At 38.1% G+C, this 26,556-nt stretch overlaps 1 protein-coding gene and 1 non-coding gene across 2 annotated transcripts; one reads left to right on the top strand and one right to left on the bottom strand.

The window, feature by feature from the left end:
• Window positions 1-5,868: 5,868 nt before the first annotated feature.
• Window positions 5,869-5,974, bottom strand: LOC128282511 (small nucleolar RNA R71). Its single transcript, XR_008272799.1, has one exon. It is a non-coding gene; the product is annotated as a small nucleolar RNA R71 (small nucleolar RNA).
• A 1,127-nt stretch (window positions 5,975-7,101) lies between these two features.
• LOC108459021 (uncharacterized) lies at window positions 7,102-7,731 on the top strand. Its single transcript, XM_017758394.1, has one exon. The coding sequence runs from the start codon at window positions 7,102-7,104 to the stop codon at window positions 7,729-7,731; it is 630 nt and encodes a 209-aa protein (XP_017613883.1).
• Window positions 7,732-26,556: the final 18,825 nt, after the last annotated feature.

The following is a 26,556-nucleotide window of genomic DNA, read 5'->3' as shown; positions in this document are numbered from 1 at the left end:
AGCATTTTTACTTGGTCGGTAATGTTTAACCAGGAAGCAGTTAACTAATTCTTGCCATGTAGAAATTAAGCTTGGTGGTAATGAATTAAGCCATGCTCGTGCTCTATCTCGCAACAAGCATGGAAATGACTTCAACCTCAATGCATATTCGGTTACATTAGCTATCTTGAAGGAATCACTCACCTCTATGAATAGTCGAAGGTAAAGGTGCAGATCTTCTATAGGCATTCCACTATACTAGCCCACTGTTTGAAGAATCTAAAAAATCACAGGCTACAGTTCGAACTGCTGTGCCTCAATCTTTGGTATCCTAATTCTCAGATTAAGCTCATTAAAAAGGGGCAGAACATATTGCCTTATGGCTCAATCCCTATCATCAATAAGGATTGGATTACGAGCATTAGTGGCTCCATTCCCTTGAGCTTCGTTTTCACTTTCAGGGTCCATTTCTATGGCTTGTCTCTAGGCTAGTCTTTCTCGTTTCATTTGTCTAAATGTCCACTCAATTTTAGGGTCTACAGAGAGTAAATCGATAATTTGATCAACTCGTACACTAGTAAAGAAAATAAAAAAATAAAAGATTAATTAAAAATATAAAGATAAGTAAACCAAATTGAAAGAAATAATTTCACAAATAATGATTAAATTAACAGTCCCCGACAATGACACCAAAAACTTGGTTCACGGTAGAATGTGCAAGTGTACCCAATCGTTATGAATTAATAAGTAAGTAAAAAGAGTAACGTCTCCACAGGGACTATATTGATAATTACTAGCTGTAAAATTAATGTTTTACAAATTGGTTAAGAAAACACAATATTTGAGAATGATGAATGTTAAAATTAAATTAGCAAATACTATGCAAATGAATGAAATAAAATGCAATAAATGGTTTAGCAACAATTCAAAAGTTTTAAAAGCAATAATAAGAATAAGTTAGAACAGTTACAACTCTTAATTCAATTCATTCTTTATCATTTTTAACAATGTACCGAAAAAAATTTATGGCAACTTGATCATTAGTGAACTTGGAATCTAAATCATAAGCTTTTTTGAGATCTTAGATTTACCACTTAGAAAAACGTGCATATTTCTATGTCACCATTTAACAAAGGATTTCTTAGAGTTTATGTAAGGCAACAGGATAGGTTAAATTTGAAACAATTTAATTACATAAATATAAAGTTATGCAAGGTAATAGTGTTCTTTTGGAATTATTATGAACCTTTAATTCATTCTGGTTCGGATATGAATTAAGCATGCATCTTCCAATTATTATGTCCATTAGTCATATTTGGTTCAGATTAAGCGATTTATTCTAATGCAGTCAAACATATCTTAGTGCATGAACAACATGAATGATTTTAACTGGAAGCATAAAAAATTGAGGCACAAAACAATATAAAAATGAATTGAACGAATTAAATCAAGGCGTTGCAACCATCCCGGCTGAAACAATTTTAAGTCATAATTATTAATGAGAAAGCAATCAAATAATTTGCAATCATGTTTATAAACTAAGAACAATTTAAAGAGAAAGGAAGAAGAAACTTTGAGATAAATTTGGTGATTTCTCAAAAAATATTCATGGTGGCTTCCTTTGATTTCCATTGTTGCCTCGACGCAAATTACTCCTCAAGGTGGCCAACCAAGAGAGATTTTCTCTTAAGAACTGCTTGCTAAGGGAACTCTCAAAGATTGGTTAGGAAAAATGAAGAGAGTGGAGGGCTTATGTAACACCCCAAACCTGGCCTAGATGTTATGGCCGGATCTACGATGTCACATTACAGTGAATTTTAAAAAAACGTAGTTCCATTGAAAAATTTATTCTATATTAAAACCTCGTTGTGAACCCTATAAAAATTTGTAGTATCTCATTCATTGTTAAAACCCAAGTTGATTTAGCAAAGTGTTAATCATATTAGGTTGTTATTGTACTTTAAAAAAAATGTTTGCATGCGGAAGCTTGTTAGAATATATTGCAATAATGTGGTGTTTTGAAAGCATATATCCATATTTTTAGAAAAACCATGGCCTACTTCTAACAGATATGATTTAAAGTAATTAAAATCCTAAGCCAAGGAAAAACTTTAAGAGGCCTTATTACAAAACTGAAACGCAAATTAAATTGCTTATAAAATAGAAGTTAATAAGTGAAAACAAGCGCAGTTGTGTGGCCACCGTCGAGTCTCTCGCAGCACAGGCCCTCCTACGGATTACCTGCACAGATAAGCAGAAAGGTGAGTTATGATAACTCAGTGTGTAATCCATTATCAACAACCAATTGTACAATAAGCAGATACAATCTGGGCCTAAGCTCAATTCAGTAGTAGTTCAATCTCAGTTAGGGCCTTAGCCCAATCTGATAAAGATGTCGGTCGGGCCTTAGCCCATTTCATGTGAAGAATGTAAAAGCAATCAGAGGATCCTACCCATCCATCCTCCACACTCCACTCCGTCTAGCCCTACACTTCATGTAGGGATAATATCGACCCACCTATCCCTACATTCCAAAATATAGCACTGGTTGCGGCACTAAACAATATTTGCAGTAGAGTTGCCAGTACAGTACACATCCTCCAAATATAATAACCCATCCCCATGCAATATGTCATGTCATAAGATCATACGTGTATGCAAATCATGTCATGCTCAAATACAGTCAAACATATTATAGGGGCATATCAGTCATTTTACCTCATAGGGGTATAATAGTCAATTCATCCAATTAGGGTCTAGGTGTACTTACCGACCCAACAGTAGGTCCACAGTCGTCTCCGGTGACTCGTGCAACCTTAACAGTCAAATAGTGAAAATGGACCCAAGCCCATAATACGGCCCATGTGGGCCCACACACTCGTGTGACCCAATAAGCCCAAGATGGCCTTGGCTGTGCGAATTGCACAGCCTGGCCCAACGATCCCTACACGTCCATGTGGTTTACCTATGTGGGGCCCACGAGCTCGTGGGTCCCATACGGCCCATTTCGGTCCAACTTAGCCCAAAATGGCCTAAGCCCATGAAATCGCTCATGGTGGCCTCTACAGCCAAACACCCACATTTTTAAGTGCTCGAATCACCACATGAGCGAGCGCACACTCGTATAACGTCTATGGACATATTTTTTGACTTTTTCCGTTTTATAGTTATCGTGGTGCGATTACACACCTGATTGCGAAAATGGGCTTGTTGGCCACGAGTTCGAAACTTATCGCAATCAAAACTTCGGTTAGACACTTATCAAACAAATTACAAGGGACCTTAGCCAACACTTGCTCACAAATTTTCCTATCACCTACCTTTTTTGATCGCCCAAGAACCGTTGCAAGCAATCGCCTCCAATCCTTAGAGACTACCTAAATCCCAAGCACCACTTGTAAACTATTACCATACACACAATCCATTAAACCAAGTGTATAGTATCTTACCTAAAAGCGTAGACTAAGAGAGAGGGACAATACTATTCAGCCAACACCCAAAGCACCTCCTTAAATTTGAGGCACGAGATGAAACAATCCTGCTCCCTAGCAGAAAATGTCAGAAAAGAGAGGCGTTAAACAAAGGTTATTTTAGCAGGAGAAAAAAGGGCTAGCAACTGAGCCCTCAAACCAAGGTGGAGTAATCAACCAAGATTGAGAGAAAAAGAAAAATAAAGTAATGGGAAGAGTGAAAGAACCTTACGCTTGACCCCAATTGATTGTTCAAAGAACAACTGCAACAGACGAATCATAAAGGGATAGAGAGATGTAGTAAACAGTCGAAGTATTATAATTAAGGGATGTCAAGAAAAGAGGAGAAAAGGAAAGGGTATACGACAATGAACAAAGAACAAGAGATGAGATGAGAAATGGTTGGAGAGGGGAAAAACAGAGAAGGGAAGAAAAGGTATTCAGTCACACAGAAACAGAAGAAGGGATGGAGAGAATGGAGTAGTTCAACCAAGGTTTAGAAGAGAAGGAAGAGGAGAGAATCGGCAATGGAAAAGGTCCCAAAATGAAAACCCAAAAACACCAAAAGAAAGAGAGAAACACATCAAGAAATCCCTAAGCATGAATCGGTTTCCCAAAAGAAGAAAAAAACAACCACCAGATGCCAAAGCTCCCCAAAACCGAAACTGAAAGGGTGCCTAGAGTCCCCATTCGGCACAACATTCTCTCACTTCTCAACTCTTCATAATCACCTCCCAAAAATCCTCCACAAATCTCTCAATCGACCACTCTTCTATCAACATCGCCAAATTTTCTCCTAGAATTTTAGCTACACGCTCCCACTTCCCTCAAACACACCAACCACTCAAGCTTCAGAGTTCTCGTAATATACAACCATCCACACGGCAACAAGCCAAAATAAAACACTTTGAGTGTGGCAGGTCTTGTACTCAAGACCTACTAGTATAAGTAACACGCCATTATCCTGTATACCAATAGCCTTTTTATGATTAGATTTCCCCTCCATTATTTAAGAACCCACCATCTAGAAGCAAGGGTTTTATTCAGTAAAAACCAAAAATTTTGATAAAGCCAAGGTTTGACCCCAAGACTTCCCACACTTCTCAGAACACTTAACCATTAAACAAGCAAACATTTATGCAACATAAACTCAAATTAAATCACTAAAAATTTGGGGTGTTACAGCTTAAGCTTGGAAGAGAGAAGAGAAAGGTGAGTGAATGTTAAGTGATGAAGGACGAGGAATGAATGTGGTATTTATACATGAGGGACAGCTTGGGAGTTTCTAAAAATAGCATGCTAATCCCTTGAATGCATCTCATGCATGGCCGACCACATTTTATGGAAAAGGGGTTGATTTTTTCATGATATCAAGCTTGATTCTTTCTTGATTTGTGGCATGGGTTGGACGACAATATTGGGGTTTGAATAAGGGTGATTTGTAATTTTTTTTTACAAATGTAAGGACCTACAAATAAATTTTCCAAAGTTGATTAGGCTGCTCTATCAAGTCATTGCCTAATTTGGTCTTGTGTCCCCCTTAATAAACGGTTTTGGGATCCAATGTGAAGGCAGACTTGTTCTATTCAACAACCTATTTTCATGTTGGGTTAAACTAAATTCTTTTAAGTTTAATTCCTTGGCTTTGCAGTCCCATGCTGATGGATATCAGCTCAAGTGCATGTGCCATTCATACTGGCTTTGAACATCAAACAAATTAGTGTGCCAAGCTACAACAATTGTAGCCAAAATTATTAAATTTCAAAATGCAACAAGATTGAGTAGAACTATGTGAATTTAGCACTAAATTGCTCAAAAATTATACTCTTTCTTTAATTGTGCCAACATTCTCAATATGTACTAAACATAAATAATTAGTTATCAAAATAATCAGGATTTGCATAAATTCTAAGTAAAAAGGTGCTCTAAAAATATATATAGTTTAGAGTTATCAACAAGCCATAGAAATGGACCTTAAAAATCAAAACAAAGTTAAAGGGAATGGAACGACTAATGCTCATAATCCAATCCTAGTTGCTAATGACAAGGATCGAGTTATAAGGCAGTATGTTGTGCCACTTTTTAGTGAGCTTAATCTGGGAATTAGGGGACCTGAGATCGAGGCACCTTAGTTTGAATTAAAGCTTGTGATGTTTCAGATACTTCAAATAATGGGCCAGTTTAGTGGAATGCGCACAGAAGATCCACACCTTCACCTTCAATTGTTCATGGAGGTGAATTATTCCTTTAAGATGGTCGGTGTAATTGAAGACACATTGAGATTTAAGTTGTTTCCATACTCATTACGTGATAGAGCACGTGCACTACTTAATTCTTTGCCACCAAGTTCAATTTCTACATTGCAAGAATTAATAGAACACTTCTTGGTTAAATATTTCTTAACTAGAAAAAAATGCTAAGTTGCAGAGTGTGATCATTATTTTGCAGCAATTGGATGACGAATTCTTACACGAGGCATGGGAAAGATTTAAAGAGTTTCTACGTAAATGCCCTCACCACGGGATTGCGCATTGCATTGAGCTAGAGACATTTTATAATGGTTTTAATGGTCACACACTAGGATAGTGGTAGATGCTTCTATAGATGGTGATTTCATTTCTAAGTCTTATAATGAGGCTTATGAAATTCTTGACATAATAACCAGTAACAACTACTAGTGGCCAATCAATCGAGCAACTTTAGGAAGATGAATAGCAGGAGTGCATGAAGTAGATGCTCTCACTTCACTTTTAGCTCATGTATATTCAATTTCTTCAATGTTTAAGAATTTTTCTACTAACAGGCTGAATAATGTTGCAGCTCAGCCACCAAGTTAATTTGACAATATTTCCTACGTATACTGTGGGGACAGACATTCATTTGAGAATTTTCCATCAAATTCTAAGTCTGTCTATTATGTAGGAAATCAAGACAAAAATAGAAGTGGACAAAGACCACAGTCCAACTTCTATAACCCTTCATGGAGAAACCATTCAAACTTTTCTTGGAGTAACCAAGGAGTTGGACTGAATAATACTTATATACAACATAGATCAAATCAACCTCTAGGTTCAATCAACAAGTTCAAAAACCACCACTAGCTGAACCTTTGAATAATTTGGAGAATTTGTTGAAGGAATACATGGCTATGAATGATGCCTTAATCTAGAGCCAAGCAACAACATTGAAAAATTTGGAGAACCAAATGGGTTTGTTAGCTACGGAGCTTTACAATAGACCTTATGGAGCCTTGTTGAGTGATATAGAAAATACAAGGAATACGGGTAAGGAACACTACAAAGCAGTTGCTTTACAAAGCAGAAGGACTTTGGATCCCAAGGAAGTTGAGGTCGAAGATGAACCTTTCAAGAGAAATGAAAATCAATCGACAGTTGAAATTTCTACACCATAGATGTTAAACTTTGAAAATCCTGAAGAGCTAAAACCTAAACTATTCAATTCTGATAAGCTAACGCCTTTTTTAAATGTAGTTATAATACCTTAGGATAGTTGTCCAATCCAAGACAAGGTTCCATCACCTCCGTATCCACAAAGGCTCAAGAAATAGTAATAGAAGGTGAAATTCAAGAAATTCTTGGATGTTTTTAAGCAGCTTCACATCAATATCCCATTGGTAGAAGCCTTAGAATAAATGCCTAGCTATGTCAAGTTCATGAAGGATATTCTATCCAATAAGAAGAGGCTTGGTGAATTCAAAACTGTAGCATTAACAAAAGGGTGCAGTGCATTCCTACAAAACAAGCTACCTTCGAAAATGAAGGACCCTAGGTGCTTTACTGTACCTTGTAATATTGGAGAATCTTACTGTGGTAAACCTCTATGTGATCTAAGAGCAAGCATTAACTTGATTGCAATGTTTGTTTTTAAGATATTGGGTATAGGTGATGTTCGACCAATAACTGTGACATTCCAACTGGCAGATCGATCTCTAACATACTCGAAAGGAAAGATCAAGGATGTTCTGGTATGTGTAGATAAGTTAAGTTTTATGAATGATTTTATCATTTTAGATTTTGATGCAGATAAGGAAGTACTGATCATCCTTGGAAGACCTTTTTTAGCAATATGGAGAACATTAATCGATGTGGAAAAAGGTGAACTCACCATACGAGTTCAAGATGACCAGGTAACCATTAATTTTCTTAAAGCCATGAAATTCCCTGATTCACAGGAAGAATACTCAACAATAGAGGAATTGGATCCTAAGTCTCTACAGAATGGGAATGCAGTTTTGGAGAAGACCTATTGGAAAACAGCTTAAAGTCTGAGCCACTAGAAGATGAACAAGGTAAGGAAAATATGACTTTGAGGGAAGACAATCCAAAGGGCTATGATCGACTAGCACGTTTTAAATTATTGGAGTTGGAAACTCAGGAATACACAAACCAAATTTGTCAGTCGAAGAACCACCCAAACTTGAGTTAAAGGTACTTCTAATTTGAAATACATTTATCTAGGTAACTCTTCTACTTTGCCTGTGATTATTTCAACAGAACTAATAGAACACCAAGAGAAGCTGTTGGTTATAGTTTTAAAGAAATTTAAAAAGGCGATCGGTTGGACTATAGCTAATTTCCAAGGAATAAGCCCATCATTTTGTATGCACAAGATTATATTAGAGGAGGGCGAGAAAACTAGCATTGTTGGGCAAAGGAGACTCAATCCTATTATGAAGGAGGTAGTTTGGAAGGAAGTTATGAAATGGTTAAATGCAGGAATTATTTAGCCCATCTCAGGTAGTTGATGGGTAAGTCCAGTATAGTGTATGCCAAAGAAGGGTATAATCACGATTATAGAGAATAAGAGTAAAGAATTAATTTTGATGAGGACAATCACAGGCTAGAGAATCTGTATAGACTATAGAAAGCTGAACAAGGCAACCCGGAAGGATCATTTCCCACTACCTTTCATAGATTAGACGTTGGATCAACTAGCAGGTAAAGAATATTATTGTTTCTTAGATGGGTGTTTGGAGTACAACCAGATAGCTGTAGCCCCAAATGCCAACACAAACAACCTTTACTTGTCTATATAGTTTGTTTAATTTTAGATTAATGCCTTTCAATTTATGTTAATGCATTTGTAACATTTCAATGATGCATGCTGGCAATATTTATTGATATGGTTGAAAATTTTGTTGAAGTATTCATGGATGATTTTTTGGTTTTTGGTGGTTTATATGACATTTGTTTAAGTAATTTGACTAAGGTACTAAAGAGGTCTAAGGAGACAAACCTTGTCCTTAACTTGGAGAAATGGCAGTTTATGGTTAAGGAAGGAATTGTATTAGGACATAAAATATCTAGAAAAGGGATCAAAGTCGACAAGGCAAATGTGGATATAATTGAAAAGTTGCCACCCCCAGTCACTGTTAAAGAAGTTAAAAGTTTCTTGGGGCATGTCAGTTTTTACCGAAGGTTTATAAAGGATTTCTCAAAGATTTCCAAGCCATTTTGTACTTTATTAGAGAAAGACACAACTTTTGAGTTTAACAAAGCATGTTTGGAAGCCTTTGAAGAATTTAAAATTTGGTTAATCTTAGCACCAATAATTGTTACACCAGATTGGAACTCTCCTTTTGAGTTGATGTATGATGCTAGCGATTTTGCTGTGGGAGCTGTGATAGAGCAAAGAAGAAACAAAGTATTTCATCCGATCTATTATGCAAGTAGAACTTTGACAGGAGCCCAACTTAAATATACAGTAACTAAATTTCTTTACTTTCGACAGGTTCCATTCATATCTTTTAGGTACAAAAGTCACAGTCTTCACAGATCATTTAACCATTAAATACTTACTCACAAAGAAAGATGCAAAACCAAGGTTGATTTGATAGGTACTCTCACTCCAAGAATTTGACCTTGAGATCCAAGATAGAAAAAGGAGTTGAAAATCAATTAGTGGACCATCTATCAAGATTGGAACAACCGGAGGTAACTCACTCACTTGTTCTTATCAATGAAAATTTCCTAGGTGAGCATATTTTTGAGGTAAGTCAAATCCATGAAACTCATTGGTTTGCCGATTATGAAAATTATTTAACATGTAGAATAAGGCCTCCTAAAATGGCTTGCCAATAGAGGAAGAAATTCCTTCATGACAGTAGGTATTACTTCTGGGAGTAGTCGTTTCTATTTAAGCAATGTGTAGATAATATAATTAGAAGTGTATAGCTGGAAGCGAGATCGATGAGATCCTATACCACTGCCATTCATCTCCTAGTGGGGGACATCTTGGTGGTTCCCGTACTTCAGCAAAGATTTTGCTAGCTGGATTTTTCTGGCCTACGGTGTTTAAGGATACATACGCATATGTGAGGAATTACAATCGATGCTAGAGGACTGGAAACATATCAAGGAGGGACAAGATGCTTTTAACGAACATCTTTGAGGTAGAATTATTTGACGTTTGGCACATTGATTTTTTAGGCCAATTTCCTTCTTATGGTAATAGGTACATCCTAGTGGCTGTTGACTATATATCCAAGTGGGTAGAAGCCGAGGCATACTTGACAAATGATGCTAAGGTAGTCATGTGATTCCTACATAAACATGTATTTGCAAGGTTTGGGACTCCTAGAGCTACAATTAGCGATGAAGGATCTCACTTTATAAATAAATGGCTTAAGTAGTTGCTGTACAAGTATGAAGTGAAACACAAAGTAGCTACTGGCTATCATCCATAGGCGAATGAGCAGGCTAAGCTTGCAAACCACAAGATCAAAGGAATCTTTATAAGGTAGTTTGACCTCATAAAAAAAATTGGTCTTGGAGGCTTGATGATACTCTATAGCCTATCATACAACTTTTAGAACACTGTTAAGAATGACTCCTTATCGGTTAGTAATTTGCTACTCGAGTTGGAGAATAGAGCTCATTGAGTTCTAAAACAATTAAACCTAGATCTGAAGTAAACTGGTGAAAGAAGGATATTACAACTTGATTAGTTGGAAGAATTGAGGTTATTTTCATATGAGAATGCCAAGATGTATAAATAAAAGACCAAGATATAACATGAAAAACGTATACAACCTTGGGAATTTAGAGAAGGTCAAAGGGTTGTATTGTTCAACTCAAGATTAAGGTTATTCCCTGGGAAACTCAAATTTCGATGGTCTGGACCATTCATCATTCATAAAATCTATTCTTATGGAGTGGTGGAACTACAGGATGATAAGGAAGGTACATTTAAAGCTAATGGTTAACGTTTCAAACACTATTGGGATGATCAAGTTGAGCGAATTAATACCTTATTCAATTTAATAGACCCTTTATTTTTATTTAATTAATTTGAATAAAAGACATCCTTAGAAAAATTCTCTTCAATTAGTACAGAAAATTAATTATGTCTAAGAAGATTGGAACTTAAGCGAGACAATTTGTGACCCCTCCAACCTTTCTTAGGAATTTAATTTAATGTAATTCTTCGAAAAAAATTTTAAATAGCCTAAAAGGAACTTTTATTTTATTTCAAATTTATGCTGAATAAAAAGGGCCAAGTTGGTCCAAGTTTTAATATTTTTATTTTTGTTCAATTTCAATTTAGTGTAAGTAATAAAGAGTTGCAGTTTGGGCTCAAGGCCTAGAACATTGATGAGGAGAAAAAATACCCAACTCTTGCCGCCCCTAAGCTCTCCCCAAACCATAGTTTTGCAGCCTCTTTCCCTCCTCAAAAGCCTTGCCGTCCAAGTTCTTTCCATAGCAAGAATTTTCTTATCAATTTACCTTAACCTACTACTATAAAATCCTTTTACCATCATCATATTTCTCACTTCACCTAAGCAATTAGCCTTAACCCTTCCTCTACATTTTTCTTCTCTCTTTGTTGCCAACCTCAAAAGCCTAAAATTTTCTCCAAACTTTTTTTCTTTGCCACCGCACTTCTCCCCTGTCGCAACATCTCTTTCCTACGCTACCATAACTTTTTCCCCATTGTAGCAACCACCCTATAGCCTCACTTTCCTGCAACATCCACACCTGATGCCCCTTGTTCTACTACAAATTCCTTACCACCACCGTAGCACCATTTTTTCCACATTCTAACTTTTTGTTCAATTTATGATGACTCAAAAAAGAACTAGATCTTTGAAAACCTTTTCTGAAAACCCAATTTTGGTTTAAGATGAGGAAATCAAGAGAGAGATTGTTACACCTCTAACTCGAATCCATCGCCAGAACATAGTTACAGAGTATTACTAGAATTTACAAAACAAATAACATACATTTCATAATTTTTAAATATCCATATCAGATTCTAATCAAATTTCATCATATAGTCCCTTACATTAGCTCTCGAGCCTAAATCGTGCATTAGAATCAGGTCAGGACTAAATTGAGAACTAAGAGAATTTTTTGAGAAATTTCTAAAATTTTTCCTAGATGCAGGACAGACACGCCCATGTGGTCAAGGGACACACCCGTGTGACCAAGGGACACACCCGTGTGACCATAGGTCACACCTGTGCTGCAAGCCGTGTTCGACCCTGTGTAACTCTCTGACTTGTGCCACAGGGCCAGCCAACACGCTCGTGTGCTAGGCTGTGTGATTAATTTAATTTTCTAAAATTAAATACAGGTTTCACACGGCCAAAACACACGCCCGTGGTCTAGGCCATGTAGCACACACGGTTGAGACACACGCCTGTGTCTCTGCCCGTGTGCCCAATTTTGAGTATTCTGTTTCTCAATTTTAAGATGCAAAGGACACACGGCCAAACCACATGCCCATGTGCCAGACCGTATATCACACACGGTCAAGACACACTCCCGTGTGTAACCAATCATATTCATTTAAATAAGCTTAACAATATGATGTTTTCCAACAATTTAGTGAATTTGCTTAATCACATGCACTCAAATAAGCAAGTTAGTCACATAATTTACATGTACATCAAGTAAGCATGGATGAGCTCATCTTGCTATAAACCTGAAACAACCCAATTTCGGTGGAATCAAAATAGTGGTCTTGGGACCACAAATCTGAACCGAAAATTTTGATAAGAAAATTTTACTGATTATGTGCTTAATTACGAGAAGGACATAATCGCATAAAATGCAAAAGTTAGATTCTAGTGGCTAGAAGGATCATATAGTTATGAAATTCAGAACTTAAAGGTTCTTATATGGTAATTAAAACATTAGTAAAAGTATGTTGATATTTTGGTATACTCATCATTGGAAATTTTAAAAAAGGATAGGGACTAAATTAGAATTAAATTAAATTAATTAATTAAAAAGATGATAAAAGAATTATCATCATATTATTCTCATATTCTTCCCCAAATAATACATGGAAACCCTAGGAGAGAGAGAAGAATCTTTCATGGCCAAATTGGGTAAGTATTCAAGCCCCGTTTTTAGTAATTTTGATATTTTTGAAACCGGGATAGCTTAATCTTTCTATTTTAGGGATTAATTTGAAAAGTTATCAAGGTATGAAAAATGGGTCATGGATGTATATGCTGGAAATTAGAAATTTATGGTATAAAATGAAAGATTATTGATAGATAAACAACTTCTACAAAGTGATTTTTGATGAAAACATGTTTTAGGGACTAAAATGAAAAGTTGTAAAATTTGATGAAAAATTCTGAAATTTTATGAATACATGTGCTGTAAATTTTGTAATGGGGCTTTGGTTAGGCTTGGAATAAGGAGTAATTTGCACAAGTTTTATTTTCTAGGCTAAGGGATGAAATTGGAATTTATAGAAAAGATAGGGGCAAAATGGTAATTTTTCCTAGGTTGTAAATTGAGTCCACATGAATGTGTAATGTGATAAATTGATGTCAAATTTACTCTTATAGATCCAGATAAACCAAATTCGAAGCTAGAACGAGGAAAAGAGGAAAAGTCAGTTTAGTAGATTTTTCGTACATGAACAATCGTCGAGGTAAGTTCGTGTAACTAAATTGTGTTTATTTACATGCTTGCATCGATTGTGTTTAAGTAAATTGTATAAATGTCATAAATATGAGAAAATGATTACATATCCGATCAAGCTCGATAAATGAAAATGTTTGAATTAAATGATAATGCCCGATAGATGTTAAAGGATAAACGATGAGAATGTTACTTATATGCTTGAAATGAATGTGGAAAGTGTTTACTTGAATTATATGAATGTTGTAGATGTATGAAATAACCACATGCCCGATAATGCTTGAAAAATGTTTGAATCCTGGTTGAATAAAATGGAAATTCGATAAATATGTGATTCTTGAAATGATTGAGGTCTTGCATTTGCTGCTAACGGGATTTAGCACGGAAGAGTAATCCTATTGACCTTATCATAGAAAAGGATTTAGCCTGAATGGGTAATCCTGATATGAGTCCTCTCAAGCACATGTTATATATTGGGTTTTGCTCAGACGGGTTATCCAAATCAAGCTCCTTTGAGCATATGTCACAAAAAGGATTTACCCTGGACTGGTAATCCTGTTGTATACATGTGTGGCTCGAGAGTGTACTCGATGATATAGTACCTTATGGGTACCATTGAATATGAATTGATAAATCCTGATTTGTACACCATGAGTGTACCACCTGTGTATCCATCGATATTTCAGATAAATTCAAAGGGTAAGAATTCTTGACATGAGAAGATATGAATAAGAAATGAGTTATTACACATATCGGCCTGAAATGTATGAAAATGATGATACGTGATAATTGATATATGGAAATATAAAATGACGATATTGTACATGGAATTTATTTGATGAGTATGTACATTCATGATTATAGACTTATACACCTTGAGTGTACTAATCGTGACCTTGATATTCTGAGTAATATGAGTAAAATTCTGATATGAAATGATCTGAACTCGAAATGAACTAGTATGAAATTAAACTTGTAATAAAGAGATGAATTATGTATATTGAATGAATACATGTTATGGAAAACATATGTGCTTGGAAACTTGATTGTTGTTGAGCCCATTTATGTTTTGATGTCATTATGGAATATATGACTAACAAGGGCAATGGGGATGTGTGTAGGGCTTGATGTCAAAATGATTGAATATGCCTTACATAGTTACCTCAAAATAGAATTAATGGTAAGCTAAGGACCATGTTATACGAACTTACTAAGCATTTTATGCTTACTTATTTTTATTTCCTTATTTTAGAGTAAATTAGAAGCTCGTTGGATTGGAAGCTCGAAGGAGATCACTCACACTATCCATCGGCCCATATCGGTACAATATGGTAAATCAATTATGGTTGTAATGGCATGTATAGGTTATATTGGCCATATTGGCATGCAAATGTAAATGATGCTTGTAATCTAGCCATTGGAATAGCTAGTAATGGTTTGTTTAAATATACTTGTAATGTCAAACTATGACAGCTACATATTTGTTATGTAGTTGATCAAATCATGTTTAATACATGGATTGAACTGAGGTATGATTGTAGACATGTATGCATGAAATATTATGCCATGAAATATGATGGAATTTGCTAAATTTGAAAGCTTGAATTGGTTGGTTTATTGATGTGAGTTTAAGTACACGTCATTAGTGTGAATTTGGATGAGAATGAAGCTAGAAATGGCTTTATTTTGTCCACACGGGCAGACACACGGGCGTGTGTCTAGATCATGTGTGACACATGGCCCGGTAACATGGGCATGTGGTTTGGCCGTGTGTTCCCTACACCTCAATTTTGAGAAACAGAATGCTCAAAATTGAGCACACGGGTAGAGACACGGGCATGTGTCTGAAGATATGAGCCCATTTTCACTGGTTGGACTGTTAAGGTTGCACAGGTCACCTAAGATGACTGTGGGCCTACTGTTGGGTCGGTAAGTGTACCTAGACCCCCTAATTGATAAAATGATTGAAATGCCCCTATATGGTAAAATGATTGATATGCCCCTAATTGATCACACGTATGTTATTATGACATGATGCATGTTATGCACTGTACTGGTAGCTCTGCTGCAAATACTGATTAGTGCCGCAACCTGTACTACTTGGAGTGTAGGGATGGGTGGGTTGATTTTATCCCCACATGGAGTGTAGGGTTGGACGAAAATGGAGTGTAGAGGCTGGTTGGGTAGGACTTATTGATTGCATATCTGTACTATACTGTTACTGAGATGGGCTCAGGCCCACACTGATACTGATACTGTAATGGGCTAAGGCCCTAATTGAAACTGAACCGTTATTGAATTGGGCTTAGACCCAAACTGTATATGCTTACTGATTAATTATCTGATATGGGATTACACATTGAGTTTTCATAACTCACCCATCCATTTGTCTGTACAGGTAACCCCCAAGCTTAAGTGGGACGGTGCTGCGAGGGACTCGAAGGTGGCCACACAACCGCACAGAATTTTGCATTGGGTTTTTAAAATTATTAGTAGTTTTATTTTGGGTATTTTACTGTAATAAGGCCTTTTTAAATTTTAATCTTTAATTTTGGGCTTTTAATTATTTTGATTTATATCTGCTAGTAGTAGGATGCGGCTTTTCAAAAAGTTAAATGCGTTTTTCAAAACACCATGTTTACGCAACATGTTTTAAAAGCTTTCGGAAAAAAATAATGTTTTAGAATTAATCACAATTAAATGTGATTAACTTTTTGCCTAACGACTTAAATTTTGGAGTTGATCGAGACATCCTAAAATCTTCATTAAGAACACGCAACAAAGGTAAATATGGAAAAGGTTTTTCAACGATCACTCCTTGCGAAAAACACTTCAATACGACATCACTAGATTCCGCCATAACGTCTTGGCCGGGTTTGAGGTGTTATATTTAGTGGTATCAGAGCCAGGTTGCAAAACTCAGTTGTGGATTTGAGTTTCCTCTGAAGCTTGAAATTTTCAAAAAGAACTTTTTTAAATTGAAAGTATTTTGAAAAGTTTTTACTGAATGTGTGGTACACCGTGTCTCTGATGCTGATTATGTAAGTCTTTTGAAACTGTTGCTTGTTTAAAACTGAATTCAGAGACTACTATAATAGGAAACTATAATGAAATGCCTTATTTAGGGTAAACTAAAATTGTAGTAAGACTGTGATCCACGAAAACGAACTCTAAATTACTGATACTGTGTTCATAAAAGAGACTACTATAATAGGAGACTATAATGAAATGCCTTATTTAGGGTAAACTAAAATTGTAGTAAGACTGTGATCCACGAAAACGAACTCTAAATTACTGATACTGTGTTCATAAAATATTCTTAATAAATACTAGAACTGCATAACTGATGCATAAAATAGTTAATACAGATAAAGCGTAATTCGATAATGAGCACCAGAGGTACACATGGAAGAGGTACAAGAGGCTGTGGCGGAGGCCGTGGACGTGCTCAGGCTGGGTCTTTGTCATCTGGCCACATGCTTAACGTTGAAGCTAAAGAGGCACCGACTTCACCTGTGACTGATAAGGGGTCTCATCATCATGTGGTTAGGGATGACGCATTTTCCCAGGCCATGTTGCGAAATTTGGAATGGGTCACTGGGCCCAATACTAGTATTATGGACCATGGGTCGATTATGGAACGACTCCGGTCTAACAGAGCTAAATCTTTAGAGGTATTGCTGGAGTTGCCCCTAATGTGGCTAAGTATTGGATTAAGGCCACGGAGAGGATAATGGATGACCTCGACTGTACCCCTGAGTAGAAACTAAAGGGTGCAGTGTCACTGTTGCGAGATGAGGCTTACCAGTGTTGGCTTATAGTTGAAGAGGGCACTCAGCCCAATCGATTGACATGGGAATTCTTCAAGACCACTTTCCAAGGAAAATATGTGGGTTCTAGTCATGTGGATGCCCGGAGGAGGGAGTTTCTAAATTTGACACAAGGGGATAAATTAGTGGTCGAATATGAGGCTGAATTCTTGCGACTTAGCCGCTATGCGTGTGGGATGGTGGCAACTGAATATGAGCATTGTGTTCATTTTAAGGATGGCCAGAGGGATGGTTTGAGGGTTCTGATAGCTCCACAGAGGGAGCGAGATTTTGCTGTTTTAGTGTATAAGGCGAAGATCGCCAATGATGTGAAGCGCGTTGAGCACCAGAACCGTGAGAAGCAAAGAGGTAAGAACAAGAGGGATTTAGAGCCCTCAAGTTCATTTCTGAGGCCTAAGAAAAAGGCCAGAGTTGATGGATCAGTTACAGTTGGGGCCCCTGTTGCTGTTACTAGACCGTAGCCCTGTATGGATTGTGGGAGACGCCATCAAGGTGAGTGCTGGAAAAGGATTAGGGCATGTCTGAGATGTGGATCATTGGAACATTGTATCAGAGACTGTCCACGGAGGCCTGATAAGATGCAAGCTACTGGTATGGGTACTGTTCAGTTGTCGAGAGGTGTTTAGTAGCCACTGAGAGGTTGTGGTCAGGCCAAAGGTGGTAATGGTATGGACAGTGGTCAGAGGACACCGGACAGAGGTACTGGTCACACTGAGGCAAGGCAGCCAACTCTGGTTTATGCTGCATGTTGTTGAGAGAATGGTAATACCCCAGACATTATCACGGGTACATTCTTTATCTATAATGTACCTTATACTGCATTAATAGATATAGGATCTACTTATTCCTATATAGCATGTACTGTGTCTAAAACTCTGGGTATAATGGTTGAAAGCACCATGAGTGAAGACACTATGTTGAGTCCACTAGGGCAGTCAGTGAGGGTAAACAAATTGTTCAGAGATGTACCTTTGGAGGTTCAAGGAATGATCTTTTTGGCTGATTTGATGGAACTTCCTTTTGGAGAATTTGAATTAATTCTAGGAATGGATTGGCTAGTGAAACATCAAGCAAACTAGGACTGTGCTACTAAACAGATGGTACTGAGAACTGTGGAGGATGATGAGGTAGTTGTAATTGGGGAGCGTTGGAATTACTTGTCAAATGTGATATCTGCATTAAGGGCTGAGAAATTGGTTCGTAAGGGTTGTAAGGCGTATCTAGCTTACATCGGTGTTTCAAATTCTGAGGTTTCTTCTGGTAAGGATATCAAAACAGTTAAATATTTTTCAGATGTTCTTCTTGATGAGCTGCCTGGGTTACCTCAAGCCATGAAGTTGAGTTTGGTTGAGCTCATGCCTAGTACAGCTCTAGTGTCCATCGCCTCTTATAGAATGGCACAGAAGGAGCTTGTAGAGCTTAAGGCTTAGATTCAAGAATTATTGAATCGTAGGCTCATCTGACCTAGTATGTCTTCATGGGGAGCAACAGTTTTTCTAGTGAAAAAGAAGGATAGATCCAGCGCATGTGCATCAATTATCGGCAACTGAATAAATTGACCATTAAGAATAAGTACCCCCTACCGAGGATTGGTGATCTATTCGATCAGTTTTATGGAGCTTCAGTTTTCTCTAAAGTTGATCTCTGATCGGGGCACCATCAACTGAGGGTTAAAGAGACTGATGTTTATAAGACAGCGTTTAGGACTCGTTATGGTCATTACGAGTTCCTAATGATGCTGTTTGGATTGACGAATGCACCAGCAGCTTTTATAGATCTAATGAACTGAGAGTTCTAGCCTTATCTAGATCGGTTTGTAGTGGTATTTATTGATGACATCCTGGTGTATTCGAGGACGGAAGATGAACATGATGAACATCTCTGAGTTGTTCTGTAGATTTTGAGGGAAAAACAACTGCACTCCAAGTTTAGTAAGTGTGAATTCTAGTTGCGAGAGGTAACATTTCTGGGCCATGTGTATCTACTGAAGGGATTAGGGTTGATCCTCAGAAAATTGAAGCTGTTCTGTATCAGAAGCCGCCTAAGACTGTATCAGAGATTCGTAGTTTTCTGGGACTAGCAGGGTATTATCGACGGTTTGTTGAGGGATTTTCATTGATTGTTGCATCTCTGACTAAGTTGTTACGTAAGGGTGTGCTATTTAACTGGACTGATGCACAGTAAGAGAGCTTTGAAAAGCTCAAGAAAGTTTTGACTGAAGCCCTGGTCTTGATACAGCTAAAGTCTGGGAAAGAGTTCATTGTCTATAGCGATGCATCACATGTTGGAGTGATATGCGTGTTGATACAAAAGGGTAAGGTGGTTGCATATGCGTCTAGTCAGCTTAAGACAAATGAGACCAATTATCCGACTCATGATTTGGAGTTTGCTACAGTGGTATTCGTACTAAAGATTTAGAGGCAATACCTATACGGTGAGAAGTGTATCATTTACATGGATCACAAGAGCCTCAAGTATCTCCTCACTCATAAGAAGCTAAATCTTAGGTAACATAGATGGATTGAGCTGCTTAAAGACTATGACTATACGATCGAATACCATCCTGGGAAGGCCAACATAGTGGCCGGCGCACTGAGCCGTAGGGCTAAGACTGATCTAAGGGCGATGTGTTCTCGCCTCAGTTTATTTGATGATGGTAGCTTGTTAGCCGAGCTCCAAGTTAAACCAACGTGGATTGAGCAGATTAAGGGTAAATAGTTGGAGGACGACTCACTGGGTGCTCAATTTCGATAGATTGAGAATGGTAACACATCTGATTTTATATTGAATAGTGAAGGGGTGCTCTATTTGTAACACCCCAAACCCGTGACCGTCACCGGATTTGAACACGTGGTGTTACCGGGCTTACTTCCTTATTTCTCTCTTTGTAATATCGATTGTTGTTCGAGCAAAGCTAGCTAACTGCGCCACTGTCGCCATAAAAATCATATCTCGAGTTTCAAAACTTGGAAACTGATTCCGTAAATTTTCCCTGAATTTAGACTCATATAACTATCCATGGATTTATTTCTAGAATTTTTGGTCGGGCAAATTAGTACAGTTTATTAGTTAAAGTCACCCATGTTACAGGAGTCGACTACACTGACCTTCGCGCGTTACAACTTGACTATCTCTCTGTACAGGGATTTAATACTGGTGCCGTTTGTTTCTAATGAAACTAGACTCAAAATGGAATCTACACATATAAGGCATGACTTCTAATTCTTTCTGGATAATTTATAGTAAATTTTCAAAGTCGCGACAGGGGACCCAGAAACCGTTCTGGCCCTGTCTCACGAGAACTTTAATATCTCTCAGTATACTGCTCATATGGTCGTTTCGTTTCATCCATATAAAAATAGATTCATCAAGGTTCAATTTCATAACTTATTCACTATTTAATTCTACTTCTAATATTTTTAGTGATTTTTCAATCTCATCTCACTGCTGCTTTCCGCAGCAGTTACTGCGATGAGACTATGCCAATTTCATGAATCTTTCCTTGGCCTTACTAATCATCCATCATACATGACACAAATTATGGCCACCTTATCAAAATAAAAGTTTCTAAGACTCGTGGCTATAGGTTCTAGCATCCCACTCGACGACCACATAGGCCGTTTTCACATGGCTTAAAGTTTACAACCCACAATTCAACAAAACATAATAGCCTATACATGCCAAATGTTCTCCTAGTTCAACTACAAAGACAATACCAAAAAGATTCCAGCCGGTGTGATGACTTCAACGACGGTTCCGAGCACGCAACAATACGAGTCCAAGAGACCTAAAATGGGTGACAAAAAAAAACACCGAGTGAGTTTATAACTCAGTAAGTCATAAGCATTCATCAACCATCCACTAGTAAAATTTTCACAACATGAAACGAAGAACGAGGCTAGGTACTTCATCCATATCGAACTATACCATAATTCCTCGGACCTTTCGGTTCAATCTCATTCCAAGTCATACATCCACATTTCATATTCTATACAATAAGATAATTGAGGCATTTTACACACCAACTCATTCACACCACAATCATACAATTGCAATCATCACATAGATTTAAAGCTTACCACGCTCAACCCCGAGCAAGAACGTATTGCCTATTCGTCATGAGCTCAAGGTACTTACCCGATCCGCTGCCCATACTCAACTCGATGGAGACACACCCTCCATATAATTGTTCGATCGGAGATATATATATATATATATATATATATATAGAGTACGCACACACAGTGCTTATTACTCGATTTCGCACACTTAGTGCCATGCGATTTAAGCCCCCACACACAGTGCCATACCCTTCGAGCTCGCACACTTAGTGCCATATATTTCCAGCATGCACACTCAGTGCCATATTTTTCCAGCATGCACACTTAGTGCCATATATTTCCAGCATGCACACTTAGTGCCAATCTCATCACCGTACACTCAGATTGCCAAGACACTTAGTGCCGAAAGCAACTTTCTACACATTTCACTATTTCTTTTACATTCAACAAATGTCATCATTCCATACACATACATTTTCATTTGTAAATATATATATCATCCCATTAAACACAATTGCATAAATTTTACAATCATTTAAGCAATATCAAATACGCTTAATGACTTACCTTGTTTGGGGTAGAACGGTTCCAAATCGGCTACTCGTTTGCTTTCTCCTTTCCTTTGTCCAATTTAGTTCCCTTTGCTCTTGAGCTAAATCAAACAATTTACCTCTCCATCAAACACAAACATACGGCATTCACATGCATTATTATGATTATTGCGAATACTTAACACAACTAAGCTGAAAATTTACTCAATCTCATCTTAACTTATTGCTACTTATTTATCAAAATTTCCAATACAAGGTATTTAACACCTATGCCCATTTATACCCCATATGGCGAATGCTTCATTCATTACCCAATTAACCATTCAATAATTTTCAACCTCATTACCACCCTTTTTATGTCTAATTGTTTAAATACCCTCAAGCTCATTCACAAGTACTATTATACATCTCATTAAGCATTAATCATTTTGCAACATAAATTCTATAGCATGGCGAATACTCATGCACACACACACATAACAACAAGAACTCCATGGCACAAAATTTCCTTTTTGTTAAACATTCGAACTCACTCATCTCCATGCTTTCATCACAACAACATCAAAACACTCACCAAGGAAGACAACATTCATGGTCAAATTTAACTCACCTAACAACCTAGTTTCGATTCAAGATTCAAGGAAAATTTTGAACCAATCCTCCAAATCATGCATGCATTTTCAAAAGTGGCATAAAACATACCTTCTTGTATCAAAACACCTTAGTCTAGTAAGCTCCCATGGCTGATTTTCTCAAGCTTTTCTCCCTTTCTTCTTAGTATATTCGCCAAGCAAGAAAAAGATGAGAGGATGGACACTTTTTTTTCTCTTTTGTTTTCATCATATCCCTTTTTTTTCAATTTCATTTCTTTATTCTTTCAAGCATAATCCATTAACTAAACATGTTTGAAACATGTTTTCCTTGCCCATCACTCTTGACATGGCCGCCACTAACCTTAGGAATGGGCTATTTGACATGCAAGTCCATTTATTTTGCTTCATCCTTTTATTAATCTCTTAAAATTAGCCACATATATTTAAATCCTTTCACATGAGTCCTTTTTCTTTCAATTCACAATCAAATTAACTAAATCAAAGAATTCAAAATTCACACACGCATTTTCACATATTCTAGACAATAAATATTACGTTCGAACATGTCGGTGACTCGGTTTAGCGGTCCCGAAACCACTTCCCGACTATGGTCAATTTTGGGATGTCACAACTCTCCCCTACTTAAGAAATTTTCGTCCCCGAAAATCTTACCGGTAAATAGGCTCGGGTATCGCTCTTTCATAGAGTCCTCAAGTTCCCAAGTGGCTTCTTCCATTCCGTGTTTATGCCACAACACCTTCACTAATGGGATTTTCCTATTGCGCAACTCTTTTACTTCACGCCTCATAATGCGAACCGGTTCCTCTTCATAGCTCAAATTAGGCCTATATCGTCGATGGATCAGACCTATATCGTCGAAGCATCGAGACATGAAAAATGTTGTGAATCTTTTCGAGCTTAGGGGGCAAAATTAATCGATATGCGACTGGCCCAACTCGTTCGGATACTTCATATGGCCCGATGAACCTCAGACTCAATTTTCCCTTGCGACCAAATCTAAGCACCTTCTTCCAAGGTGAAACTTTGAGAAAAACCTTGTCTCCAACACGATATTCAATATCTTTTCTTTTCAAATCCGATACGACTTTTGGCAATCCAAGCAACTTTTAAACTTTTACGAATTACTCGAACTTTTGCTCGGCATCCTTAACCAAATCAACCTCAAGAATTTACCTTCACTAAGTTCATCCAGAATAATGGGTACGGCATTTACGACCGTATAAAGCCTCGTAAGGCGCCATCTTAATACTTGATTGAAAGCTATTGTTGTGCGAATTCAATCAAAGGCAAATACCGCTCCCATGAACCACTAAACTCAAGGATGCAACATCTCAACATATCCTCGAGTATTTGAATTATCCGCTCAGATTGACCATCGGTTTGGGGGTGAAAGGCGGTCTTGAAATGCAACTTGGTACCCAAAGCTTCTTGCAACTTCTTCCAAAATCGCGAGGTAAATCTCGGATCTCTATCCGACACGATGGAAATAGGCACCCGTGTAGTCTCACAACTGAGAAACGTACAATTCGGCTAGTTTGTCCATTGAAAAATCCGACGACACGGGGACAAAGTGAGCCGACTTAGTCAATCTATCTACAACGACCCAAATCGCATCCTTCTTACTTGCTGACAATGGCAGTCCGGATACAAAGTCTATTGTGACTCGATCCCATTTCCACTCAGGTATCGTGATCGGCTGAAGTAATCCTGAAGGCACTTGATGTTCCACTTTCACTTGTTGACATATTAAACATCTCGAAACAAAATCAGCGATGTCTCGTTTCATACCATGCCACCAAAACCGACGTTTCAAATCGTTGTACATCTTCGTACTCCCCGAGTGGATTGCCATTCGGCTACAATGGGCTTCGTTCGAATTATCGAAATAAGTTCAATTCTTTGGAACACAGACGAATCTCGAACCTCAAAAATCGTCATCATCAATTTGAAACTCCGATTCCTTGTTCGAACACACTCGGCCCGTCTTGCAAGCAACTCCTCATCAACTTTTCGAGCTTCCCGAATTTGATGAGCCAACAATGGTTTGGCCTTTAATTCGCTACTAACACATTGTCGGGTAGGATAGACAAGTGTACATTCATCGTCAGTAAAGCAAACGGTGATTTTCGGCTTAAGGCATCCGCAACCACATTAGCCTTTCGGGTGATAATCAATGACGAGCTCATAATCTTTTAACAACTCGAGCCATCGTCTTTGGCGCAGATTTAAGTCTCTTTGGGTCATCAAATATTTGAGACTTCTGTGATCCGAATACACATGGAACTTCTCACCAAATAAGTAATGTCGCCATATCTTTAAGGCGAATACGATGGCAGCCAATTCGAGATCATGGGTCGGATAATTTTTCTCATGTGGCTTTAATTGTCTCGACGCATAGGCCACAACTCTCCTTCTTGCATCAATATGCAACCCAACCCAAGTAGGGATGCGTCACTATAAATGACAAACTCTTTGCCCGATTCAGGTTGCACTAGGATTGGGGCTTCAGTCAAATAAGTTTTCAGTTGATCGAAACTCTTCGACATTTCTCCGTCCATTCGAACTTAACATCCTTTTGGAGTAAGCCGTCATTGGCGTAGCTATCGTTGAGAAACCTTTACAAATCGTCGGTAATAACCAAGAAGCCCCAAAAAGCTCGAACAAGTAATATTTCTGAGGCTTCCAATTAAGTATGGCTGAAATTTTATTCGGTCGACTCGAATACCGTGCAGATATCACATGACCCAAGAAGCTAACCTCCTCAACCGAACTCACACTTGCTGAACTTAGCATATAACCGCTTATCCCGTAAAATTCGCAACACTATCCTTAGGTGTTCGGCGTGTTCGGTCTCATTTTGCGAATAGACCAAAATGTCATCAATGAAGACAACTACGAACCGATCCAGATATGGTGCGAAGATCCGATTCATCAAATCCATAAATACCGCAGGGCATTAGTAAGCCCAAACGGCATCACTAGGAACTCGTAGTGACCATATCTCGCTCAAGGCGGTCTTGGGTACGTCCGAATCTCGAATTCAAGAATCGATAATAGCCCGATCTCGGATCTATTTTCAAAACACCGAGGCTTCTTCGTTGATCGAACAAATCATCGATACGTGATAACGGATATTTGTTCTTTATCGTCGCTTTATTGTCGGCGATAGTCGATCACAACCTTATGGTTCCATCCTTCTTTTCACAAACAACACCGGCGCACCCAAGGCGAAAAACTCAAGCGAGCAAAACCTCATCCACCAATTCTTGCAACCGAGCTTTCAATTCCTTTAATTCGTTGGTGCCATACGACACGGAGCTATCGAAATTGAGTGGTACCGGTACCAATTCGATGCCAAACTCCATTTCGAACAGTGGCAAACCGGCAATTCTTGAGGAAAACATCCGGTATTCACAAACCATCGCACAAATTCGGGTTTCTTTTCTGACTCCTTGTCATCGAGCACATACGCAAGGTACGCTTCGCACCCTTTTCTTACATATTTCTGGGCCAACATTGCTGATATTACAGCTGGCAACCCCTTTAAGTCCGTAGACTCAACCCGAATTATCTCGTTATTCGCGCACCTCAGATCGATAGTCTTGCTTTTGCAATTTACAACTGCATCGTGCATGGTCAACCAATCCAAACCAAGAATAACGTCGAATTCGTCGAACGGCAAAAGCATCAAGTCCGCCGGAAAACAAGAACCTCGAAATACTAGGGGACTTTTCTTACACACTTTGTTGACAAGCACGTAATGACCCAAGGGGTTTGACACCCGAATTACAAACTCAGTAGACTCAATAGGCAAAGTCTTACTGGATGCTAAGGTTTCGCATATATAAGAATGAGTAGAACCAGGGTCAATCAAAGCAATCACATTAGTATCGAAAAGAGTGAAAGTACCGGTGATAACGTCAGGGGAGGATGCCTCCTCTCGTGCGCGGATGGCATATGCTCTAGCAGGAGCGCGGGCCTCGGATCGAACAGCCGTATCAGAGGCTCCTCTCTGATTGCCACCCCTACCTCCAGAAATTCTCGGGGGCCTACCTCTAGCCATTGTTCCACTAGGTCTTGCACCTTGCATCTTATTCTTCTCGTCTAGCTCCGTGCAATCTCTAATGAAGTGGTCCTTCGAACCGCATC

Source organism: Gossypium arboreum, chromosome 1 (genome assembly GCF_025698485.1).
Source record: "Gossypium arboreum isolate Shixiya-1 chromosome 1, ASM2569848v2, whole genome shotgun sequence".
NCBI classification, from domain to species: domain Eukaryota; kingdom Viridiplantae; phylum Streptophyta; class Magnoliopsida; order Malvales; family Malvaceae; genus Gossypium; species Gossypium arboreum.
Note: the sequence above shows the minus strand (reverse complement) of the source record. Positions and strands in the feature narration are given on the sequence as shown.

Bases quoted from the DNA above. Each gene is read 5' to 3' on its own strand.
- LOC108459021 (XM_017758394.1), top strand. From the start codon at position 7,102: ATGCCTAGCTATGTCAAGTTCATGAAGGATATTCTATCCAATAAGAAG.